Source organism: Poecile atricapillus, chromosome W, assembly GCF_030490865.1.
Source record: "Poecile atricapillus isolate bPoeAtr1 chromosome W, bPoeAtr1.hap1, whole genome shotgun sequence".
Taxonomy (NCBI): Eukaryota; Metazoa; Chordata; class Aves; order Passeriformes; family Paridae; genus Poecile; species Poecile atricapillus.
Window position 1 is genome coordinate 95,801,117 of NC_081288.1, and position 22,197 is coordinate 95,823,313.

At 41.0% G+C, this 22,197-nt stretch overlaps 2 protein-coding genes across 2 annotated transcripts in view; one reads left to right on the plus strand and one right to left on the minus strand.

Annotated features, from left to right (window-relative positions):
- Positions 1-22,197, minus strand: part of LOC131591643 (keratinocyte proline-rich protein-like) — a 223,730-nt gene that overhangs the window by 111,576 nt on the left and 89,957 nt on the right. The window lies entirely within an intron of this gene.
- The window catches only part of LOC131591634 (F-BAR domain only protein 2-like), a 354,200-nt gene continuing 335,359 nt past the window's right edge, over positions 3,357-22,197 (plus strand). The window contains exon 1 of the mRNA XM_058862533.1: positions 3,357-4,335. Coding sequence (XP_058718516.1) covers positions 4,306-4,335 — 30 coding nt within the window. The 5' untranslated portion in view covers positions 3,357-4,305. The remainder of the gene's footprint in view (positions 4,336-22,197) is intronic.

Here is a 22,197-nt window from a genome sequence, read left to right on the forward strand (position 1 = left end):
TTCCTTTTATTCCGCATATCACAGGCTGCTTACTTATGTCAAGCAAACAGATGCATAAGGTACTTTTTTAAAAAAATGTAGTCCTATAGTGTTGCAGCCTGCAACCTCAGGATCTCGTCCAGGGAAGCAGCAGGATTCTGGGGACCAGCATGAAACACCAACGAGACGGGCTCCCGTTCATGAAACCATTTATTCATTCAGCATGGGAACAAAGTCAGGTCCAGAACAGAGAGCCCCGAACAGAGGCACAGCAGGGGTTTTTGAGGGACAGAACCGAGGGTTTCCACCTTTGAGGGTGGAGTTCAGGGTCAGGGACCATTAGAAACACACCAAGGGAGAACCCCCCAGGGACTCAAACCCAATCAGAACTCCTGGGCCGCCCCTCACAAGGGGCTTGGGGTGGGACAATGTAACTCTTTGTCTCCCTGAGGCCGCTGCAACATCTGCTCCTTTTTTTTTTTTTTTTTTTTTTTTTTTTTTCAAATTTTAATTAGGAGCTTAAAATGTTTCCAAACATACACCTTAAAATCTCACCTCTTCCACAGAGCACCCACTTTGCTTTGTGGGACACCAATAGCTCAATAACAAAACACATTAAGCAAACAGAAAAAACAAAATTGAAAACAAACACTTAAATCTCGGACTACGCCGGGCAAATTAAACGGTGATGGTACTTAATGCAAACATAATTTTTTTTTTTTTTTTTTTTCAGTCTCTTCCACTTTAGGATTCTCTGTTAGGAAGGGTGCAGCTCTTAGATCTCCTCTTACGAGGGGCAGAATTCTTTGATCTCCAGCTTCGGCTCCGGCTCCCATGTGGGCGTCGCCTCTTTAGATGATCTGGGTGAAACACTGGCTTTCGGAGCTCGGTTACAGTTTCGATTTCCCCGGAGGAGGTGTTGCCCACGATGGAGAAGGCACAGCCCCCAGGGGTGGAGCACTGAACAAAGGGGTAGGAGTGAAGCAGGAGTTACTGGGAGGTTCGGGAAGGGAAGGTTTGGGACCGGAAAAGAAGGAGCAAGGCGGGAAACAAGGGATCCCAGACCGCGTGGCCGGCGCCATCTTGGGATGGGGGGGGGAGGCCAGGACGGACTTTCCCGGACAGGGAACGGGGAATATGGAGAGACAGGGGGTGAAGGAGGACACGGAACGGCGGGCAGACGGCAGCAACCCCGAGCCATCTTAGCTTTTTTCACCCTTTGTCCTGCCCTTAGGAACAGAGGAAAGGGGAAGGTACAGGGAGGTATACACCAAAAAAAGGAACTCCACAGAAGACAAAAACAGTCCACCGGAAGATCCATACCGTCCATAATCGTCCATAATGTTGATATAATCGTCCATAATGTTGATATCGTCCATAATCGTCCATAGTGTTAATAGAATCGTCCATAATGTTGATATCGTCCATAATACGTCTCGTTGGGTGATGTTAGGTGCTTGTCCCAGCGTCTGGTCTCGGCTCCCACACCTCCGTAATCCCTTTTCTTCCCCCATGCCCGAGGCACTCCCAACCCAGTCTCCCTGCCAGGTAATCTCGAGTCCTCCTTTCTTAGGCGGGGGTCTCGCTGGCTCTCAAGCCATCAACCGGGGACTTACGCAGTGTCCATGGAGCCGGGTCCTGCTGTTCTCCTGGTGCTTTGCTGGATGCCACGCATTCTCTCACCATTTGTTGCAGCCTGCAACCTCAGGATCTCGTCCAGGGAAGCAGCAGGGTTCTGGGGACCAGCATCAAACACCAACGAGACGGGCTCCCGTTCATGAAACCATTTATTCATTCAGCATGGGAACAAAGTCAGGTCCAGAACAGAGAGCCCCGAACAGAGGCACAGCAGGGGTTTTTGAGGGACAGAACCGAGGGTTTCCACCTTTGAGGGTGGAGTTCAGGGTCAGGGACCATTAGAAACACACCAAGGGAGAACCCCCCAGGGACTCAAACCCAATCAGAACTCCTGGGCCGCCCCTCACAAGGGGCTTGGGGTGGGACAATGTAACTCTTTGTCTCCCTGAGGCCGCTGCAACACTATAGCATGTTGTTATTATTTAAAATACACATGCTTACTTCTATTATCAAAAGAGAGTGATACTGATCTAACAGTCTTGAGACTTTTAAAGAAGTTTTAACTATGAAAGGAGTCCAGAAGTTTTTCTTGTTTTGGCATTGGCAACTTAGCAAACTGCAGATACCCTCACTTTGGGAGAATGTTCCTAGAAAGAAAGGAACTCCTAAAGTTACCATGGAGCTACAGGAAGTGGTGTACTAAAGGTATAGCCAGTTACCAGTGATTGTTATACCAATTAGGAATGATATTGTTCATCTTTCATGAACCTATCTTTGGTAAAGATAGTTGAAATTTCATAATGTAGAATGAGTCACGCTGACATATCAGTAATACTGATTTGGCTGTCTTAAGTTTACCCTAACTAATATTTTTTTGCCTGATGAACTTGTATAGTTCTGTAAACTTTTGAACTCCCTTTTTCCTAACCATTTGACTTTCATGGAAGTTTTTAAGTAACATAAATTTGACATAAGTTGTGGATTCATTAGATTCTTTGGGATGGCTTTAATATTCTTCTATGTGCCTTACCTAATATCTTGCAGCACAAAAGACAAAGGACATCAGTGTTAAGATGGGAGGTAGGGGAGATTCTCAAACCAGAACTGATAAAATTTCCCTTGAGGGGGAACCCAACATAGGATATGAGCTTCTTACTTTTTTTTTTTAATCTTCGATAAAGCTTTGTGCTGACAAAATCATAAGTAAAATTTTGATAAAGCACTTAACCACTGGTGTGTCTAGGACTGTGAGCTGTAGCCTCTTACATCATTACTTAGATGTGGACCTCTATTTTTAGTCTATAATCAAAAACTACTGTCTTGAACAATTAATTATCTTCTTAAGGTAGAATAAGGAACTCTTTGGGATCCCAGAAAGAGACCAGTAATGCTGACTCTCTTATGAAGAATATCTAAAGATATTCTTACTGAAAAGCAGCAGTCCAGGTACAGACTGGCAGCAGACAGTGGATCTGTATTCCAGCAATCAATATGATCCAAATTGGCTAATAATCTACATGAAGCAAAAGAAGTCTGGAAAACTGAACTATCATTGAAGCAGGTAAAGGTTTGAAGTAAACAGTTTATTCAGACTCTGACTTCATCTAAAGTGTATAGTTTTTAGGAGCCTGTCACTGAAACTAAAATACTGTAAGAGTAGGTACTGGAGAGGGTAAGCTACATTTTGTTAATAATGTGCCTAGTAGTCATCAAATGCCTTGAAAGATCTTATCATATTGTAACTGAAAGTCGGGAATAAAACTCTCTAATACTCTAATTTCAATATTAGAAAGAGGCATTACTTTATTTTGGCACCAGACATGCAGGGGATATCACCTCCTATCACACATACCACAGCTATCTAACAGACTATGTAACTAATGCATATTCATTACATTTTCTGAAACTCATACATATATGCTAAACATTCTTGCAAATTCATTTGCATATTTAAATCACTTCTCAGAGCTTATTTACATTAGAGTAGGGAGTCTTTTGAGGGTCTCTGTTGGTCATTTGGGGAACATCCCATTTCTCAAATTATCCTTTTCCAGTCTCATGCCTACAGAAATGTTTCTTCTTTTTGAATGCATCCCAGCAATGTGGTCTGGCCAAGATATACCTTCTTATCAGCATTGCTCAGGCCCACAGTCTTTAGGGCTAAGATAACCACTTGCACATATTAAAACAGGACTAAGCACTGGCGGTTAAAGCTAAAGGAATTCACAAGACTTAAACACTCTTTGTTACAATTAAAGATTTTCCCAACAATATGTCGATGGAAAGATGTTTGGTTATGAAGCCGCTTCAAACAGCATGAATCTATTCTCCTGGGTGTCAAATAATTAATATGCATTCTAGCCTTCGGTATAGTCACTCCTTAGTGATAACTGAATATTTTAGAGGGATTTTTACTCAAGATTTCTGTGTGCCTTATGCAAGTATATTCATACTTCTGTAGAGATCAGAGTTTTTTCACTTCTGAGATACCACTTCTAAACTGCACTGGGGCCAATGCTCTGGGTATGCGGTAGCCATTCCTCCACCCAGGGGAATGCGACACGCCTGCGCAGGAGCCACGGCGCCTGACAGCAGCTGAGCACATGCGCGGGACTGGGGGTCGGGAAGCTGTGTGGAAGGAGGCGGTTCCGTCGTAACGGGAAGGGTGGTGCGCTGTGGCGGCGCCTGTTTCTCTATTGCGTCTCGGCGGCTGAGGCTGGGTTCGCTCAGGGTCGTGGCGGCGGCGTGATGATGGCGTACTTCGTGGAGAGCTTCTGGGTAGGCAAGTGCCGCGGGCCGGTTCCCCTGTGTCACGAATCAGACAGGGAGGGCACGCTGCGGTGCAGCGCAGTGCAGAGCAGCCGCCGTACTTTTCGCAGGAGCAACCTCGACTCCTACGTCACCTTGGGGACTGGGCTTGGGCCTTGCCGCGGGGAGTGCGATGGAGGGATGGGGGTTGCTGTTCTCTCCGCGGCCCTCTGCCTTCTTCGCCTGCCGCGCCTAGCCTTTCCTCGGTCGGGCTGGGCCGTGGGGGAAGCGCCCTGCCCCGCGCAGTGCTCAAGGGCCCATTAAGGAGAAACGATGGGGGAGAGGGTTTGCTGGTCCAAGAGATGTGCAGATACGAGCAGGACAGCATTTGCTAGGGAGTCTTAACACTTGCAGCCCCTGGTGCATAGATGGGGCTTCTACTGCAGACTGATCTCTCTTCGTTGTCTCCCATACAATGCAGTTGTTTGGGGGAACAACATTAACCGTAACAACTTACACAGTTATTTCATGTCAAAGCAAAACTGCGTCTCGGAAGTTTATACTTCTGTACCGACAACTCAGTTGTAGCTGCATGACAGAAGGTACAGTCTGAACAGCAGCCAACTAGAGAACCAACACTTTCCATTCTTTTTTAGAAACATAATTTGTCAGTAATTTCTTTGTACAAATATTTATACTTTTAATTGGATAGTTATACATGGAGGAAAAACTTAACATCTGGATTTGGATTATTGATTCTTGCATGAAATGAAACTTGTTTTCGTTGTGACTGTATCTGGTTTGAAGCATTAAAGTGTTCTTGTAAGCAAATTCCATTATACATAGCTAGGTTTTGTCAATTTGAGTACACTCATACTGGTACAGTATTCATTGACTTACTGTTTTATTAGCACTACTTGGGAAGTGTTGCATAAGCTTTGACATAAATTTGATTTTTAATTTTTTTTAAACTGACTGGTGCAGGCACACGTTAATTGTGAGTCTATTAAAATGCTTCAGGTCAACCAAAATAAACCACTTCTAAGCCAGTCAGTATAATTGTTTCCATTTTTGTAAGTTCTATATATAGCTGAGATTGGTCTCTCTGTAATGCTGTACATGGTAAGTCTGAACATTCTAGGTTATAAAAATATGTGTTTAAATTGTTTTTGATGAATTATTTTTATTTTATCTTTTATCTTTTTAATTGCTGGTGTTATCTGTAGATTTTTGAGAAATGGTTGTGAGGAAGATTCCTTTCTTTTCAAGTTCTTTTGAAACATGTGGCTGTGTCCAGGGTTAATTATCGTGAAGATGCTCACTCTAATAAGACACGTTCTCATATGCATTTATGTGATATGAATGATAATGAAACTTGCCATGTTTCCACCTGGAGTTCCATTCAGGGGGTGTTTACAAGTTGAATTCACTTTTTAATGGTCAGATCTGCTGTCAATTCTTGAAAATGACTGATAATTGGTCAGGAAGAAAAACTCCCATCAGTCACCAGTAGCTTCAACTTCCCCTTTTTTTACTCGGTCTTAAAGGTGAAGCTAACCCATGACACATGTTTACACAGTTCTACTCTTCTGCTTGGCATACAGTTGGATGCTCTGTTTCAAGGGAGCTGTTGTGCAATATTTGCTCAGTCTCTTCCCTTTGTGTGTGTATTTAACATGAGTTGGCAATGTTTCATCTTTTTGTTCATAAGAAATATTTTTAATTATCTAGATATAGATAAAATATCTGTTCTTTATATGCACAGAATGTTACCTCTGTCTCTCTTTTCTTTGCCTCCTTTGGGCTCAACTCTCTGTGAATACAACTTTTCTCTAGTCTCTCAGCCTTCTCTGGGCTGAATTCTCTGTGAATACAGCTTTTCTATAGTCTCCCAGCCTCCTCTGGGCTGAATTTTCTGTAGATACAGCTTTTTTATAGTTCCCCAGCCTTCTCTGGGCTGAATTCTTCTGGGATCCTCCCTCGTAGGGAGTTCCACTAATCTCAGTTCTCATTATTTGAAGTAAACTCTCGAGCTCGTTAGAATTTTGTTTCTCGTGTTTATTGAAGGATCCTTACAAAACTTAACAGGTCTCTCTAGGTTGGTTACAAGGTTAATCTTTGCAATCTGGTACATTTCTTTCTTCTGATGGTACAAACAAGGCCTTGTGGCACACTTCATGTTTGATACACAAAATGGCCTCGAACTACGTAGTTCTTTTATTTTTATACCTATTTTTATCCAATTAACAATAGACACTTATATTATTTTTCTTAATGACCCAATGACCCATCACCTCTGTGATGCACTGCGGCATTTTCTATCCAATCACTAACTATTACCCAAAAACCTCTAGGAGAAGAACATGAAGAAGAAAGAAGAAGGACAAGGGACAACACCCTAAATCCTCCATATTGTCTCCTGTTCTCTAAACTACTTTTTCACCCAGTGATTTAAGAAACTTTCTAATCTACACACCTACCTTTCTTATCTAACTTTAACATTTGTTTTCATGTATCACCATGAAAACATGCTCATGAATTTCATATTATATGAAATTCAGTGTTCCCTTGAATCCCAGAACTAAACATTAAAAACAAGGGCACACAGTCTGTATTTCAGACTCCAACACAGAATTTCTCTGGAGATTATTTTTATTTAAATTATTGAAGCTGGAAGAAGAAAATTGAAATTGCCAAGTTGCTTTTGTGTTCAAACTCAAAACATTCAGAACTGAAGATATGTTGCCAGTATAAACATCAGGTGACTATTTTTTTAAAAAAAAATTGATGCTCTCAATTTTATGTAGCTCTTTTAGACACTTGGTCATTGAAAATTACTGTTAGCTAGCTTTCAAAAATATAACACCATATATTAATCAGAGGAATATTTTCATGTATGCAGGGTCAATTAAATAATTGCCTAGGTGGAATGTATGAAACACGTGTTACTTATTTGAAACTGCAGCAAGCAGCAACAGTTTTAAACAAAATGACAGTGATACTTATCAGAGCATCTAAAATGAGTTTAAATTTGCCTGGAGTTAGGTGAATGTAAAGAAGCTGACAATACAAATGAGCAAACTATAATGACTAGTATATATCTTTATGTTTGTGGGTACAGAGAAGATTGGTTTTGGTTGATATTTGAAACTTTCATTTTAAAATCACAGGAATGTACACCCAGTTTCTATTGATCTGTTGCAGTAAAATTTGTAAATAATTATTAAATAGAGTATCTTTTAAGCAGCATAAATCAAATCTTGTAGTTGTTGAAAAGTTGTACCTAGTTACAACAAATACTTTATTTCACCTATATTAAAAACGAGATTCACTTAATAAATTATAAAAGGTTTAATATAAATAAAAAGACAATTAGGAGACAAAGGAAATAAAGCAAAGGGTTAAAACGGCCGGGTGCCCTGGCGGGTTGCCAGGAACACACCTGGTATCTTGGGAACACTCTTTTTATCCTCTCCTGCTGTGAAGGTTTAATGCATATTCAAAGCATGTCCCCTCCCTGGTTCTGCCTTCTTAGAACACGCTCTGCATGGGTTTTTTTTCTGCTGGTCAGCATTATTTCTGCTGGTCATCATTATTCTTGCTGACCAACATTATTTTGAGTCTGGTTTCCTTTCTTCTGCAAATGGTCAGTGTTGATAACAGTCCTGGCCCCTCATCCTTCCTTTGAGGGCAGCTGGGCTTCATATCTTCTGCTGATAACAGCTTGGGCTCTATTGTTCTTCTCCTGATAACAGCTTGGGCCCCACTGTCTTTGCCCTCTGGGGTTTCCTTGATGGTACTTAGGAGATTCCTTTAAGCTTAAAACTTGTTAGCAAGAAAAAAAGTACATACATAGCCAAAAAGTATTTAACATATAATATTCATCTTAATACCTGCGAAAGCCAATATCACAATATAGATTTATAACATTGTCAAATGTTTCTTGCTGAACTGTCTGAACTTCTCTCATCAAGCTTTTGCAGTTTGACCGAAGACCAAGGGCCACAAACCTGATCAGAGAGCTGGAGCACTTCTGTTATGGACACAGGCTGAAAGTTGGGGCTGTTCAGCCTGGAGATGGCTCTGGGGAGACCTTAGAGCACCTTTCAGTGCCTAAAGAGGCTCCAAGAGAGCTGGAGAGGGACTTTTCACAAAGGCCTGTAGTTACAGAACAAGGGGGAATAGCTTCACACTACCAGAGGGCCAGGTTTAGATTAGCTATTAGGAAGAAATCTTTTACTGTGAATATGGTGAGGCCCTGGTACAGGTTGCCTGGAGAAGTTGTGGATACCCCATCCCTGGAAGTGTTCAAAGCCAGGTTGGATGGGGCTCTGAGCAACCTGGTGTAAGGGAAAGTGTCCCTGCCCATGGCAAGGAGTTAGAACTAGATGATCTTCAAGATCCCTTTCAACCCAAACCATTCTGTGATTTCATGAAAATAAAAATGTGTTTGAGAACTGCATGTTCCTTTTATTGTTTCATCTACAGTGGTTTTTTTTCTGTGCAATCAGTATTTGCAGCTGTCCTGTTCTTGCTTTTCACATTAGCTCAATAAGTAGTATGTATCTAACCACTCATGGGACTTATAGAATCACCTTAATAGTTGAGAAACACTTGTTTACATTGGGTAAAAAGAGGGTGGTATAATAGAGAGTATTAGCTTTTTACACTAAAAGATGTTAATGTTGAATGGTTTTGGTCTCAAGTATACTGAACTTATGCAATTAAATTAGAAACATGGGGAATAAATACTGCTACAGATTGCCCAGAAATTTCTGGCTATTTTACCAAATATAAGTTTTAAATTCAGTATAATCTTTTATATCCAACACTAACTTATTCTTAAAATTTTCCAAAATCTTTTAAGTAGTTTAGTAAAACAGAGTTTCTGTAATCTGTTTCCTGTTACATAGAGGTCATGGAAATGCTGAACTCTGACTTCACAGTTGCTGACAGGGTTACTTTCATTTCCATGAGAAGGTTATTGCAGCTAGTTCTCAATGAAGGAAAATGGAAGGACTGTCTGCCCCCTTTTTTCATGACAATTTATTTTATATGCCAAGTTGGTCAGTAATGCCTTATTGTAGGTTTATGCAAGTGAAGTGTTTACTTGTATTTTAAATAATTTCCTCTTATTTGCTGTCAGGAGATGTCTTTATTATATTTACAGAAGAGCTCTCTTATAGCAGTGTAAAAGGGTAAACCTCAATAGGAGCACTAGTTTCTGAAGAGAGTTTTGTTAGCTCGAGGGAAAAAGGAGAAAATTGCTAATGAACTTCAAAGTAATTATATGGAACCTATATGGGGAAGGAACTGCTTATATTTTGCATTTTCACACAGTTTTACAGTTGTTTTCTGTTGAGTAATGATGAGATCATCCTCAACAGATGGCATTTTCCTCCTGAAATGATATCCAGAATGGTCTTTCAAACTGATGTGGATATCTGTTGTATATAACCTGATATTATAAATTATAAAAGAGATTCCTCTTTCTCTAAGAGCCAACTTCTAGAAGGATCTGCATGTGACTTCTCTGTGTGTCTGTCATAGCAGTGGATGGTAACTGCTTCTGAATGGGAGTGGAAGGTCTCATCTCTGCTATCTGCTGCATATATTGTTAAGAAAATATCACAACTGGCTTGTGCAGACTGAGAGAGGCTAGCATGGAAAGTATAGAATTCCAAGTGTAATTATTCATGCACATGAGGTGTCCCATTCAGACTGGGGCACCCTGAATGCAGTTTTACATAGAGTTCTTATACCTTTCAAGTGTTCAGGTACATTATGATTACAATTTGACTAATCCCTACTTAACATGCTACTGTTTTGAAAAGCAACTCTAATTAAATGGCATCATCATCCACCTGCTTCTTTCTTGATCTTGAAGTCCCTGGAGTTTGTCTACTACATTTACTTATCTCTGATGACAGATAAGGGGAGGGTATCATAGAGGTGTTGGAGGGGCTGGGATTGCTGTTATGATCTGGGTAGTCCAGGAGCTACCCTTTATTCTTGACAGCGGAGGCTGTCATGCTCCTCCTTGCAATGACCTGAGGCCTTTTAGTTGTGCTTACTTAACTGTGACTGTGGAGTATACAATGTAAACTATATATATATATATATATATATATATTAAGAAAGTTCATACAATTTCATCCTATGAAGACTAATTGGTGCAGTAGTTGGGGAAATTTTTCCTAACGTTATTTATTTTTAAGTAGGATGATACTGGACTTTTTGTGACCCCAGCTATAACTGTTGCTATCAGGAAGAAGCAGATAAAAACAATGAAGGAAAGTTAGCTAGACATAAAACTTGCGTGTACAGAATTTCATACAATATGTATAGGGAGGGGTAGTGTAGAGGAAAAACAACCAAAATGGAAACAGTGGTGATGGCTGATGTGCATGTAAATGATAGATTGTTTTTTGCAACTTACTTTTTTTCCTCTTAGCTGCAGCATGCATCTCTGTCTTTATCCTAGAGTCTTAAATCTGCTGCTTAGTGTACAAATTGTTTGAGCTACTCTTCATGAAATTAACTACTAAATGATGTAGTTGTGGATAGGCCATATGGCAGAAAAATGTATGCTCTCTACACTGAGATACCATACTTTGACATAGGTACATGTTTTCAAACATGAGCAGAAGATAATTTATAGAATTGTCATCAGATTAATCATCAGTACTCCTGATCGTATAACTTGTAAATAACTGAACAGTTTTGAAATCTAGATGTTTGTAATCATAGGTGGAGTCTGATATTGGTAAGTGTCCTGGTTTTGGGCAAATTTGGGAGAGAACCTCCAAATGGGGTCCCCTCAGAAAGCAAATCCAAGCGACCCCTCCCCCCAACTGGCTCGGGAAAGGAGATTTCCTTGGAGAGAAGTGGAAAAAACCTGTTTATTTAACAGGAATAATATTAAATAATAAAACGTCTTGCTGTTCAATGAAATAGAAAATCTAGAAAAAAAGTCCTTTTCATGTGGTGTAGCTCGGCTCGCTCAGGTTCTTATCAGTCCCTCCGGCGCTAGAAAGTACCGAGGACCAGGCCCTGGTGGGCCACAGGCGAGAGCTCCCGGGGTTTGGCTGGGTTTTTTTCAGTCCAGAGGAGGTTTGAACAGATGCAAGAAAAAGGGAAAAAAAGATCCAGGGAACTCCTCTGCCTCAGCTAGCTAAAACTAAAGAGAAGCTCTGTTCCACTGTCTGTCCATGCTGCAGACACCACAGTCCAGGAGCAGGGTGTGGGGGAGTCATGTTTTTTTTTTCAACACAAACTGCGCGCTTCTTCTTCCCCCTCTCCTGCTCTCAAAGCCAGTCTTAAAGGTGCAGAACTTAATATGTAACATAAACCAGGTGATTGGGGATACAAGCATCATAAAGTCACCCCAGGACAGTAAGGTAGGTTGCACTTGTGTTTTGGTTCCAGCTAGGACAGGATTCATTTTTGCAGTAGCCAGGAGGGGCATGGCCAGGACCCTGAGGTTATTCTATACCATCTCATGTCATTGCCGAGGGTTGGGGGAAGGGAGTCTCTTCTGGTCCTGGCGGTGTGGCTGCAGTCAGGTCAGGCTCTGGTAAGCATTTTGCATGTGAATCACTGTCTCTTTTGTATACTTTTGTTAATATTGTTACAGTTACTGTTCATTTTTTTATCTCATTGCTGTTTCCAGTAAATTGTTCTTCTCTCAACCTGTGCTCTTTACCTTTTGTGCCTCCAGTTCTCTTCAGCCACCCACAGGGGGGGAGGGAGCAAGTGGCAGCTTGGTTTGGAGAGTCTCAGTGGGAGCACTAAATTGGGGAGTACCATGCCTAAACCACGACAACTTGACATATTTACAATGTAAAATGTCTTTTAGCTTTGCTAAGCTTAAGCCACATAAGACCTTAAATCTGGGAGTCTGTTTTGGACTTGCTGATTTGTTTAAAGTTTAATATGTTTTTCACATAGCCTTATAGCCTCTGATAACTTTTGATAATGTATAAAAGGTGTGGCTTTCAGGGGACTTTAATTGAGGAAAGTATTTGTTTTCTTTCTTTCTTGTACTTTCTGCTATTCAATGTGAAGTCAAGAACAAGCATAGGACTGATTTGAAAACTTAATTTAAGTGGAAAAATTGTTTGTTTGCACTAATCTTCAGTTACTTGTGTTTGTATGGCATCACATTTGTTATTAACTACTCCAAACACTTTATTGACCTGTTGTGATTACACTGGTACTTGAAATAGTAAGACTACATTTAAAAAAATAAAAATTCCTACTAGCTGGTGTTCTTATCCTTCTTTTATTTTTCAAACATATAAAAGCCTTGCTCTGTAGATAGTTGTTACAAACGAGTGTTTGAGATTGCATAAAAAATCATCAGCAAGGGTATCAGAAAAGGCCAGATTTAATATTAAGAGACAGACAGCACAATTAATTTCATTGGCAAGATTCACTCTACTACTTACAAGACAGTTAAGGCACACCAAGGAAAACCAAGCAACAAACAAACCAAATAAAATCCAGGCAATCAAAACAGAAATGAACCAAGAGCTATCTAGGGTATGTGTAACAAAAGGATAGTGAGAGCAAGGATAAGAAGGAATGTAGCCTAAAAGCTTAACAGCACTTAACAGTACTTTAACTTACTTTATACCTTAAGCCTAACAATTCAACAAAGAAAGAAAACTTATACCTGTCCTGGTTTGAAAGACAGGTGTCTGCTATGGAAGGCAGGAGCCTCCCTTGAAATGGAAAATGTAAACCCCCTCCCTCTGAATTATTATAATTTTGAAATTAAGGGGCTCTCAGGCAAAGGTATGGGAATAGGAATAACAGTTCTTTACTAGGAAAATTAAAATAAAAATGCAGTAGTACAAAAAAAACCACTGACAGAATCAGAATAATACCTGACACCCTGTTGGTCAGGGTGTTGGTAGCAGTCTGATTAAATGGTGGCTGCAGTCCTCTTGGAGTGACAGATGTGGTTCTGTTGAAGCAATGATCCTGTAGAAAGGTGTAGTTTTCCTCTGAAGGTCCAGTGGTGGTGTAGCTGGGTCTGGTCTTCCTCTGGGAATCTAGTAGAAAAAAGGTTCCCTGTGGTGTTACCAGTCTCCAATTATATCCAGGTAGGAATGCTTGGCTCCTCCTCCTGGGTGGAGCAGCTCACAATGGGATGATGTAATTTTTTCAATCATGCAGTGAGACTCAATGGTCCATTAACAGAAGATATCTCCCTGGAGGGAGGATGGCTCATGGAAAAGATAAAGAACACTGCCCCACCTGGTTTTGAGAGATGGTAATAGAATACATACTCTTGGTTACATCCTGCATTGAAATCTAAGACATTAAATTAACTTATAACTTAATTTATAACTTCACCATAACAATTTAACAGAGGAATAACACTTTAAAACATTTAACCTAACTTATAACTTTGAAATCATACTTAGCAACTTATCAAAAGAACACTTAGCAACACTTACCTTATAACTTATGTTAAACTTAACAAAAGAACACTTAGCAGCATTTAAGTTAGGTTAAGTCATAAGTCACAAGCTTACTTAAAGGCCTAACTTATTTTGTTATTGTCAGGAAAATTAATCCACAAACACCAGAGTTTTATGTCCAAAAAGGAGACAGAGGAGTCCTTTTACTTTATTCGAATAAAGGGAGAGGCCATGGGGCATTCCCCTGGGGTCTCTCATAGTGTTCTTTCAGTGTTTCTTTGATCTTCTACTGGAATCCATCCCATTGTTTCTGTCGTCTCTCACTGATAGCTACATCTTATCAACTGACCCACAGCTTGTTTGTAAAGACAAACCTGTCGTTCCTCTCATTATCCAAGGTACTTAAACGTCTAAGAAAGCAGAATTTCTCACAGATTTGCTATAGTATATGTGCATGTGCATGCACACAAAGAGTCAGTGCAAGCAAGGTACCTGTGAAAAATTCCCTTCTGAGGTCAGTGAAATACTCACTTCGCATGACTTTGCATCTCCTGGTGGGGAAAGGGTCAGGCCTTGAGGAAAGTATCAGCCCAGGACTCCTCATTGTTTGATGATCCTCTAAGTATAGCCAACTTGAGAGTTTGCTGGCTCTGAGAGGTGTCCCACTGAGAGGGAGATTGCTGGTCGCAGTCCGCTGCTGTCCAGGAGAGCTCAAAGGGTCTCATTTTGGACCACTGTTTATAGGGTTGCAAGTGAGTGGGATTTAGTCATAACAATGCTTCATCCCGGCCATTTTGGGTTTGCACTTTCAGAGAAAGTGTGAAACCAGGAATGTTATGCCATTCAGACAAGAAAAATATTTTCCAAGGATGTTCATAAGGAAAACAGGAGCTCGTTAGACAGCAGCAGTTCCTGGGGACAGTATTTCTGATAAGCTTGGGAAGAGCTGAGCGCAGGTACTGTTTCTTTCAGGCCAAGGCCTAATGAGCATTTCTCAGATTGCAGTGCAGCCTGGAAAGGTGGGGAGGGGAAATGCACCACCCCAATCTACCCTGTGACTAAAGTCAACCTCTCTTGCTCCACAGAGTGGCGGTGCTGTCACCTCTTGACTCTGTGCCTATAAACAGAGATTTATTTATGCTTCAATTATAAAGTAAGGGAAATTTTCAATCAGGTTACCTTTTAATGACTTCTTTGAATGTGATGGAACAATATTACATTTGTGACGAGGTTTGTATGGGAGTGTTACCTGTCTAGCTAATATCCACACTCTAACACAAAGGACAATATTTAACAATGAGCATAATAAGACAAAAATCAGCAAGATTACAATAGGATGCAATATTAGGTCTAGAATCCCTCTTGTGGTTAGTGACCACTTTGTCAGGAAAATTAATCCACAAACACCAGAGGTTTATGTCCAAAAAGGAGACAGAGGAGTCCTGTAACTTTATTCAAATAAAGGGAGAGGTCATGGGCATTTCCCATGGGGTCTCTCAAACTGCTAGAGGATGCAGCCTCCTTTTTATCTTAATTTCCCAGCCACATTTCCCTCTCTCTTTCCTCATTGCCTGAGGTACTTGAGAGGTACAGAATTCCCAAACTGCTTAATACTGACCCCCTTCTAATGTATACCCCCTGCCTTTTTTTTTTTTTTTCTTCTGTTAATCAGTGGAATTCCTATGGAATTTATAGTTCTTCCCATTGTTTTTTTCATCTCTCAGTATCTAACTACTTATCACCAGACCCACAGTTTGTAAAGACAAATCCCTCTCATTCAATCCCTCCTCTTTTATTTTCTCAATAATTGTCTTTACAAACCTTAGTTATCATTGACTGAACTTTCTGTTCTTGGGTCTTTTTTGGTTTTGCAATTATTTGCAGTGACACCATTTTCAGTGTAGCCATTTCTGGATCTGTAGGCATGGCTACTACCTGCATCCCCTTGATCACATGTTGAATAAGTTGCACTGAGCAAGGGATTGTGTATGGTAAAAAGATGAGAGTTGCTACTGCGCATAAGAGGAAAAAAAGCATTTGTTTAACCCATAGTCCACCAGGTAACCACAAAAACATGTCCCATTCCTATCCTTTCCACGTTTGGACTGGTACATGAGCTAACTTTCTTATTCCCTTTGTTATTTGTTTCACCACTTTTCCATTGTCATCTATTTGCAAGCAGCAGTTTGAATAATTTAATTTTCCACACACTCGCCCTTCTTCTGCTAATAGATAATCTAATACCATCCAGTGTTGAAATATTGCATTCCTTTTCTGAGTGGATTGGTCAACAAGAAGGTCAAGAGTTGTAGCTGTCTGGTTAATTATTATTTCAAAGATAGCTTGCCACTTAATTATCCGATTTAAATTATAAATGGGTTCTCTGGTACCTGATATTAGTGCAGTAGGATTCCAAGTGTCTGGTCCATAGTGTTGTATGATTTGCTCAGGTGGCCATTCATCTTTTCCCCACTTTTGGGTACTCCCTCCAGCCAGGGATGCATCAATTGACCACTTTTCTCTAATTAGATCATCATATACCTTGATTCCTAACTGATTTCCCTGAACTTGTGGTAGCAGAAAGAACAATGGTCTAATATATCCCATATAACATATCGCTGACCAGTTTGGAGGTAACCTGCAATAGGCATGTTGGTCACAAATTCAGTAATGCCCTTTCAAAGCCCAAGTTCCACTGGCAAAGGGGCCTTCCTAATTTTCATCATCACTTGGTGGGTCAAAATACAGCTTGCTTCCTGGGCCTAACAGTCCTCCAACAATAGTTGCCCCACCATAAGAATCACAATATTTGCATTTCCAAGCTCCCACATGAAGTTTCCACCTGCAGTTGGAGGTTTTGTTAGATCTGGACCAGAACTTATTAAGGAGGGTTTGAGTTCTGTTCCGGTGTTGCCATTTCCACTGATAGTTACAGAAAACGTTTCCTACTTGTGGAATTATCTCAGGGGCAGCTTAAAAATAAGTGCTCAAAAAACCCGTCCTTCCCCACTGCTTTACAGCCTTCAGAATCCTTTCAGTAATTATGGTAGGAACACCTTACCCAGCTACCATTAGTGAGCTTAATATGCATTTGATTCCATCTGCCTCGATATTTGGAACAGTCGTAAGGAGGGCAGTTGGGAGTCCAAAAATCTAAATGCAAAGATAAAGTCCAGTCACAAACACTTTTTCCCACGTATACGCCTCCTGTTCTATTTAGACAATAAATGCCTCTTTCAGAAGAATGAAGCTGCCATGGACTTCCTTCCTCATCCCAAAACCCCATTCCATTATGGACCTCACTCAGGGTGCTGACCCACCATTTAGCTTTGACTGGGCTGGCCACCCATGACCAGTCTTGGGATCTTCCTGGTCCTCTGCAGATCCAACAATTACTAAGATTAAAGGTTTTTGCTACTTCTCCTAGGACTAAAAACTGATTCTCCCACCTCTGGCCCAAACCTAACTGACAATATAAAGGTAAGATTATTAAGAAAAACATTCTAATGGTGTAATCTAATCTAATTCTCATGTTGTTTTCCACACCACCTGTGGCAAGTGAAGGCACAGAAACTGCTTAACATAAAGAAAACAATTGATGTGCGGAATAAAAGGAACCCTATAACTCGCAGAGTAGTTATAAGAGCAGGTATGAATTTATTCAGCGCTGAGGTGCATGGGGATATCTCCTCCAAAAAGCATGCACACCTTTTTGATTGGGTTTTCCCTTTTTATCCTTTACAGACCAGGTTTACACGATACGCCTAATACATATTAATTTCCTAACCCCACCTGTCTTCATATTACAATTAGCTCCGTGCCTCGTGCCTCTTTCAGTCCTTGGGCCGCTTATTTTTTTTTTTTTTTTTTTGGGACTTTAAATCCGTTTCTTCCGGCTTAGGGTTGGAGGAATCTCCTTTATCATGTGGTGCCTTTGCATCTTGTTTGTGTATTCCAGCTCCTTATCTCATCTTGCAGTCTGACTCTTTTTCCTGTTCTTGTGGATTAGGGTGTCAGGGTCTGGTTTTTGTCAGACACCCCTTTTAGTCAAGCATTTTTTCTAATTCTTAATTTCTTTGTTTCAGTCCCCCCTTTTCTAGAAAATTAGTAAATTCTTTTACTTAGCAATAGCAATGCTTTTTATTTTTTATTTTTTTGGTTTATTTTTACAGCTTCATTTCTTAATATAAAAAGAAGCTTGGTGTCTTTTCATGTAACATGGCTTTGCTGGTGTCTCAAAAGGGGAAAGGATAAGTGACAGAAGAAGGAATAATAGGGGTCCAGTATGGCTTATACTCCCACACACTCTGCCTATGAGGTTGCAGCTCACAGCAGGTGTTTTATATTCTTCTTGGTGGCGAGTTATAGTGGTCAATCTGGTCTTGCCCCCTATTTCCTGGTCACTTCTTCTTTTCCAATATCTAAGCAAATCTTTTTTGACACTTTTTAACAGTAGTTTCTCACAGTTTCTCAGGTATTTCTCACTTAACAGACATTAGTAATTTCTCATCTGCAAAGCAAAAGTTATCATTTAAGTTATTCTTAATAGATTTGGTACACAACACTTTCTGCAATGAGAGGCTTAACTTTGTGAACTACAATACCTATTTTTCTCTAATTTCAGTATTGGGATGATTTAGACAAGGTATATGATGTGGCACTGATGGAAGTTGTGATTTTCTCCCTTCCTTTATACACATTACAGGCAAAAGCAAAAATATATGAGGATCTCTCAACCAACACAGCCCCAATCTTCTTGTTTGGAGTGGGAGTTTTTCTTCTTCAAGGTGGATATCGAAGGTGTCTTAGAACTTGTCTAGGCAGGATTTGAAACTACTGATACAGGCTTGGTCTTACTTCCCAGTTAGGTGTGATTCTTAGCTTAGTTCATTACCGCCCGATCTCTGCTTAAGAGTCTATTTGATATCACTTGGTTTGGGTGTTATAGTTCAGTCTTCAGGTCTTTTGATCTTATTGGTGTGAATCTAACTTCACTCTTTGGTCCAGATTGCAGCTTCACTGCCTTAGTTATCAGTAGTACCTGAAAAGGGATTTCTTAGCAACACAGGGAGAGTGAAAACGTCACATCAAAATTTTCCATTAGTATTCTTTAAATTTTTGGGTTAAACTAAATTTAACAGTAAACATAGGAGCCAATCTCTTTCTGTGAGTTCAAATGAGTTAAACAAGAAAGGCTAGGTTAGTTTTGACTTCAAATAAATTAGTTACTTGTTTAGCTTCACAAACTTCTTCTAACAATTTCTTAGAACAAACCCCCTCTTTTTAACAACAAGAGTAAAAAAAGAAAGGAAGAAAGAGAAAAAGAAATCTTGCTTTAAGAAATTAGAAAGATTACTTTTGCTTTGGTCTCATCATCTACTGGTTTGTTTTTTGGTTTTTGTTTTGGTTTTTCTTATTCACAGCAGTTTTTTCCAGGCCGTCTCTCGCTCTCCCTTGCCCCTGCTGCCGCAGCTCTGGGCCAAGCAGGCTGTTTCAGCAGCTCGCTCTGCAGGGGGCCCATAGGCTGTCACTTGCGTGCAAAGCCCGTGCTTCATCTCTCCTTGCTGTGCCGTCCCTCTACACACAGGACTGGCATTTTCAAACACACAGCTCCCACTACAGCCGAGGGGCAGAGCCCAGAGTCCACAGCGCTCTGGTCTGGGGCTCATCTGCTGGGCCAGCTCGCTCCTCAGTGGCAAACCTCACCCAGTGCCGCTGCCGGTCTCCGCTGTTCACCACTCACATGAACTGGGTCCTGCTACAGCTGCTTTGCATAAAAGCAGTCAAACAACTTTTAAACTTAGCAACTCTCAACTCGGCATTTCCAGATATTCTTGATCTCCTAGACACAGCTCACATCAATGCAGAGCAGATGACCTCTGCAGAAAGGCCGGAGAGACCAGTCAGCTAGCCAGCTACCTTTATTAACTAAAACAAACTTGCAGTTACCATTTCTACTCCCTTGAACAGATCTTCAGTTAAGCTAGAAATGAAGACACAGACATAATTTTTCTTTAAATTTTCTTCTACAAGTACAAAGGAGTCCATCTTCACACAGCTGCTTAATGTGAATAATCTTTAGTGTAACTTTTCTCATGACAAGATATGATCAGGTCTTTTAATTCTAATTTTTTTAACTGGGTCTACTTCTGCTTCTGTAATAAACACAGTGTCTTAGTTTAGGGCAAATTAGGGAGGAAAACTTTAAATGGGGATTTCCCCAGGGAAATGCCCCCTCCCCACCAACTGGTCCGGGAAAGGGAAAAAAAAAAAATTCTTTGGAGAGAAGTGGAAAAAGCTGTTTATTTAACAGAAAATTGAATAATATTAAATAATAAAACCTCTTGCTGTTCGATGGGATGGCAAGTCTAGGAAGAAAAGTCCTTTTCATGTGGTGTAGCTCGGCTCGCTCAGGTTCTTATCAGTCCCTCTGGTGCTGGAAAGTGCCGAGGCCTAGGCCCCGGTGGGCCACAGGCGTGAGCTCCCGGGGTTTGGCTGGGTGTTCAGTCTAGAGCAGGCTTGCACAGATCCAAGAAAAAAGGAAAAAAACAAAGGTCCAGGGAACTCCTCTGCCTCAGCTAGCTAAAACTAACTAAAAGCCAGAGAGAAACTCTGTCCCGCTGTCTGTCCGTGCTGCAGACACCACAGTCCAGGAGCGAGATGTGTGGGAGTGATGTTTTTCTTTAACACAAACTGCGCGCTTCTTCTTCCCCTTCTCTTGCTCTCAAAGCCAGTCTTAAAGGTGCAGAACTGTCTTGGTTTAGGGCAAATTTAGGAGAAAACATCTAGTGGGGCTTCCCCCCCCCTGGAAGCAAACTCACGTGGCTCTTTTCTCCCACCCCCCAACCAGTTCGGGAAGAGATTTCTCTGAGAGAAGTGGAAAAAACCTGTTTATTTCACAGGCACAGCACCACCCCGCACAAAATGAATTATATCAAATTACAAAACCTCTCGCCCTTCAGAAGAGATGACAAACTTCAGAGGGTGTCTTTCCTGTGGGTGTTTGCTCTGTTATCAGTCCCTCTGGCGCTGGAAAATGCCGCTGCCCAGGCTGGGCTCCCAGTAGTCTACGGGTGCAAGCTCCCGGTGCTCCCCCGAGTCCCCAGTCCAAAGCAGGTTCGATTCGTTTCAGGAAAAGGGAAAGAAAACAGTCCAGGAAAACCTCTCTGCTCCGGCTAGTTGGAAAGCTAAAGCGATTTGTGTCTTGTTGTCTGTCTGTGCTGTAGTCAAAACTCTCGATGCGGGGGGAGCAAGTACAGTCTCTGATAACAGACTCGGTGCTTTTTTTTCACTCACTTTTAGTCTCAGATGGAATTTTAAGAATATAAAACTTGTCTCTGGGTTAGGTGGACGAATGGGGATACAATTTAACATCATAATCAACCCAGGACATTCCACCACTTATCTCCATATCGTCGACTTACTGCCAAAACTAACATTCTAACTCTGCACACCTTTACATACATAAAAACTTCCCCTCCGTTCCACCCAAAAATTACAAGCAATATATTCATCGTGCCCTGTCATGCCCCACACCAAGCTACTGAATCCAGACCCCCATGCTGGAGAGCTGCAGGATTCCCCACTCTCTCATTTTACTCACTCAAAACACCATCTTTCACTTGCTCATACCTTCAACACTTGCACATTTCCTTCTATTTCATGTCTGCATGGTTTAATGTACAGACAATGGCAGTAACCTTTTACCAATGATCAGGTCTTCCTGAGGTACACATCGTGTTGTTCTATCTCTCTGCATTATCTACCATGTACAACCTGGTCTTTGAGCAAAGACAACCCCACGAATGGGTTTGTCTGTGCTCGAGGTAGAATTGACCTAAACTGTCTTACCTAGCAGACTTCTGACATGTACCACTGGGACTTTGTTTCCGTCTACTACATGTAAAGACTCAGACTGGGCAGGAGTGCTCGGTTGGTGGAAGGTCTGGTGTTGACTAACCAGGTGGTTAACGAATGGGGATACAATTTAACATCATAATCAACCCAGGACATTAACTTAATATATAACATAAACCAGACGATTGGGGATACCAGTATCATAAAGTCACCCCAGGACACACAGCTACAAAACAACACTTCTAGAGACATGTGCACTCTCTTGGCAAATTCAAAAGAACAAGAAATTATGGCAGATCTGAGCATGATTTTTAGCTAAACACATCATTACAATAACTTCAGCAATCATCAGAGAGATGATCAGCATTTCATATTGTGAAAAGAGAGATAAAATCATTTTTAGCAGCAGTAAAGAGATTTACAACAATCCACAGGATTTTGCTTTTAGGCTGGCACCAGGTTCTGCTGTTAAGAACCATGGGCTGTGCCCATCAGCACGGGACACAAACAACATTAGGGTTAACAGCTCTAACACTTATTGACAGACTGATAAGTTTTCACTTTAAGGAGTGACTGCTATGTAACTTGCCTCTAAAAATAAAAT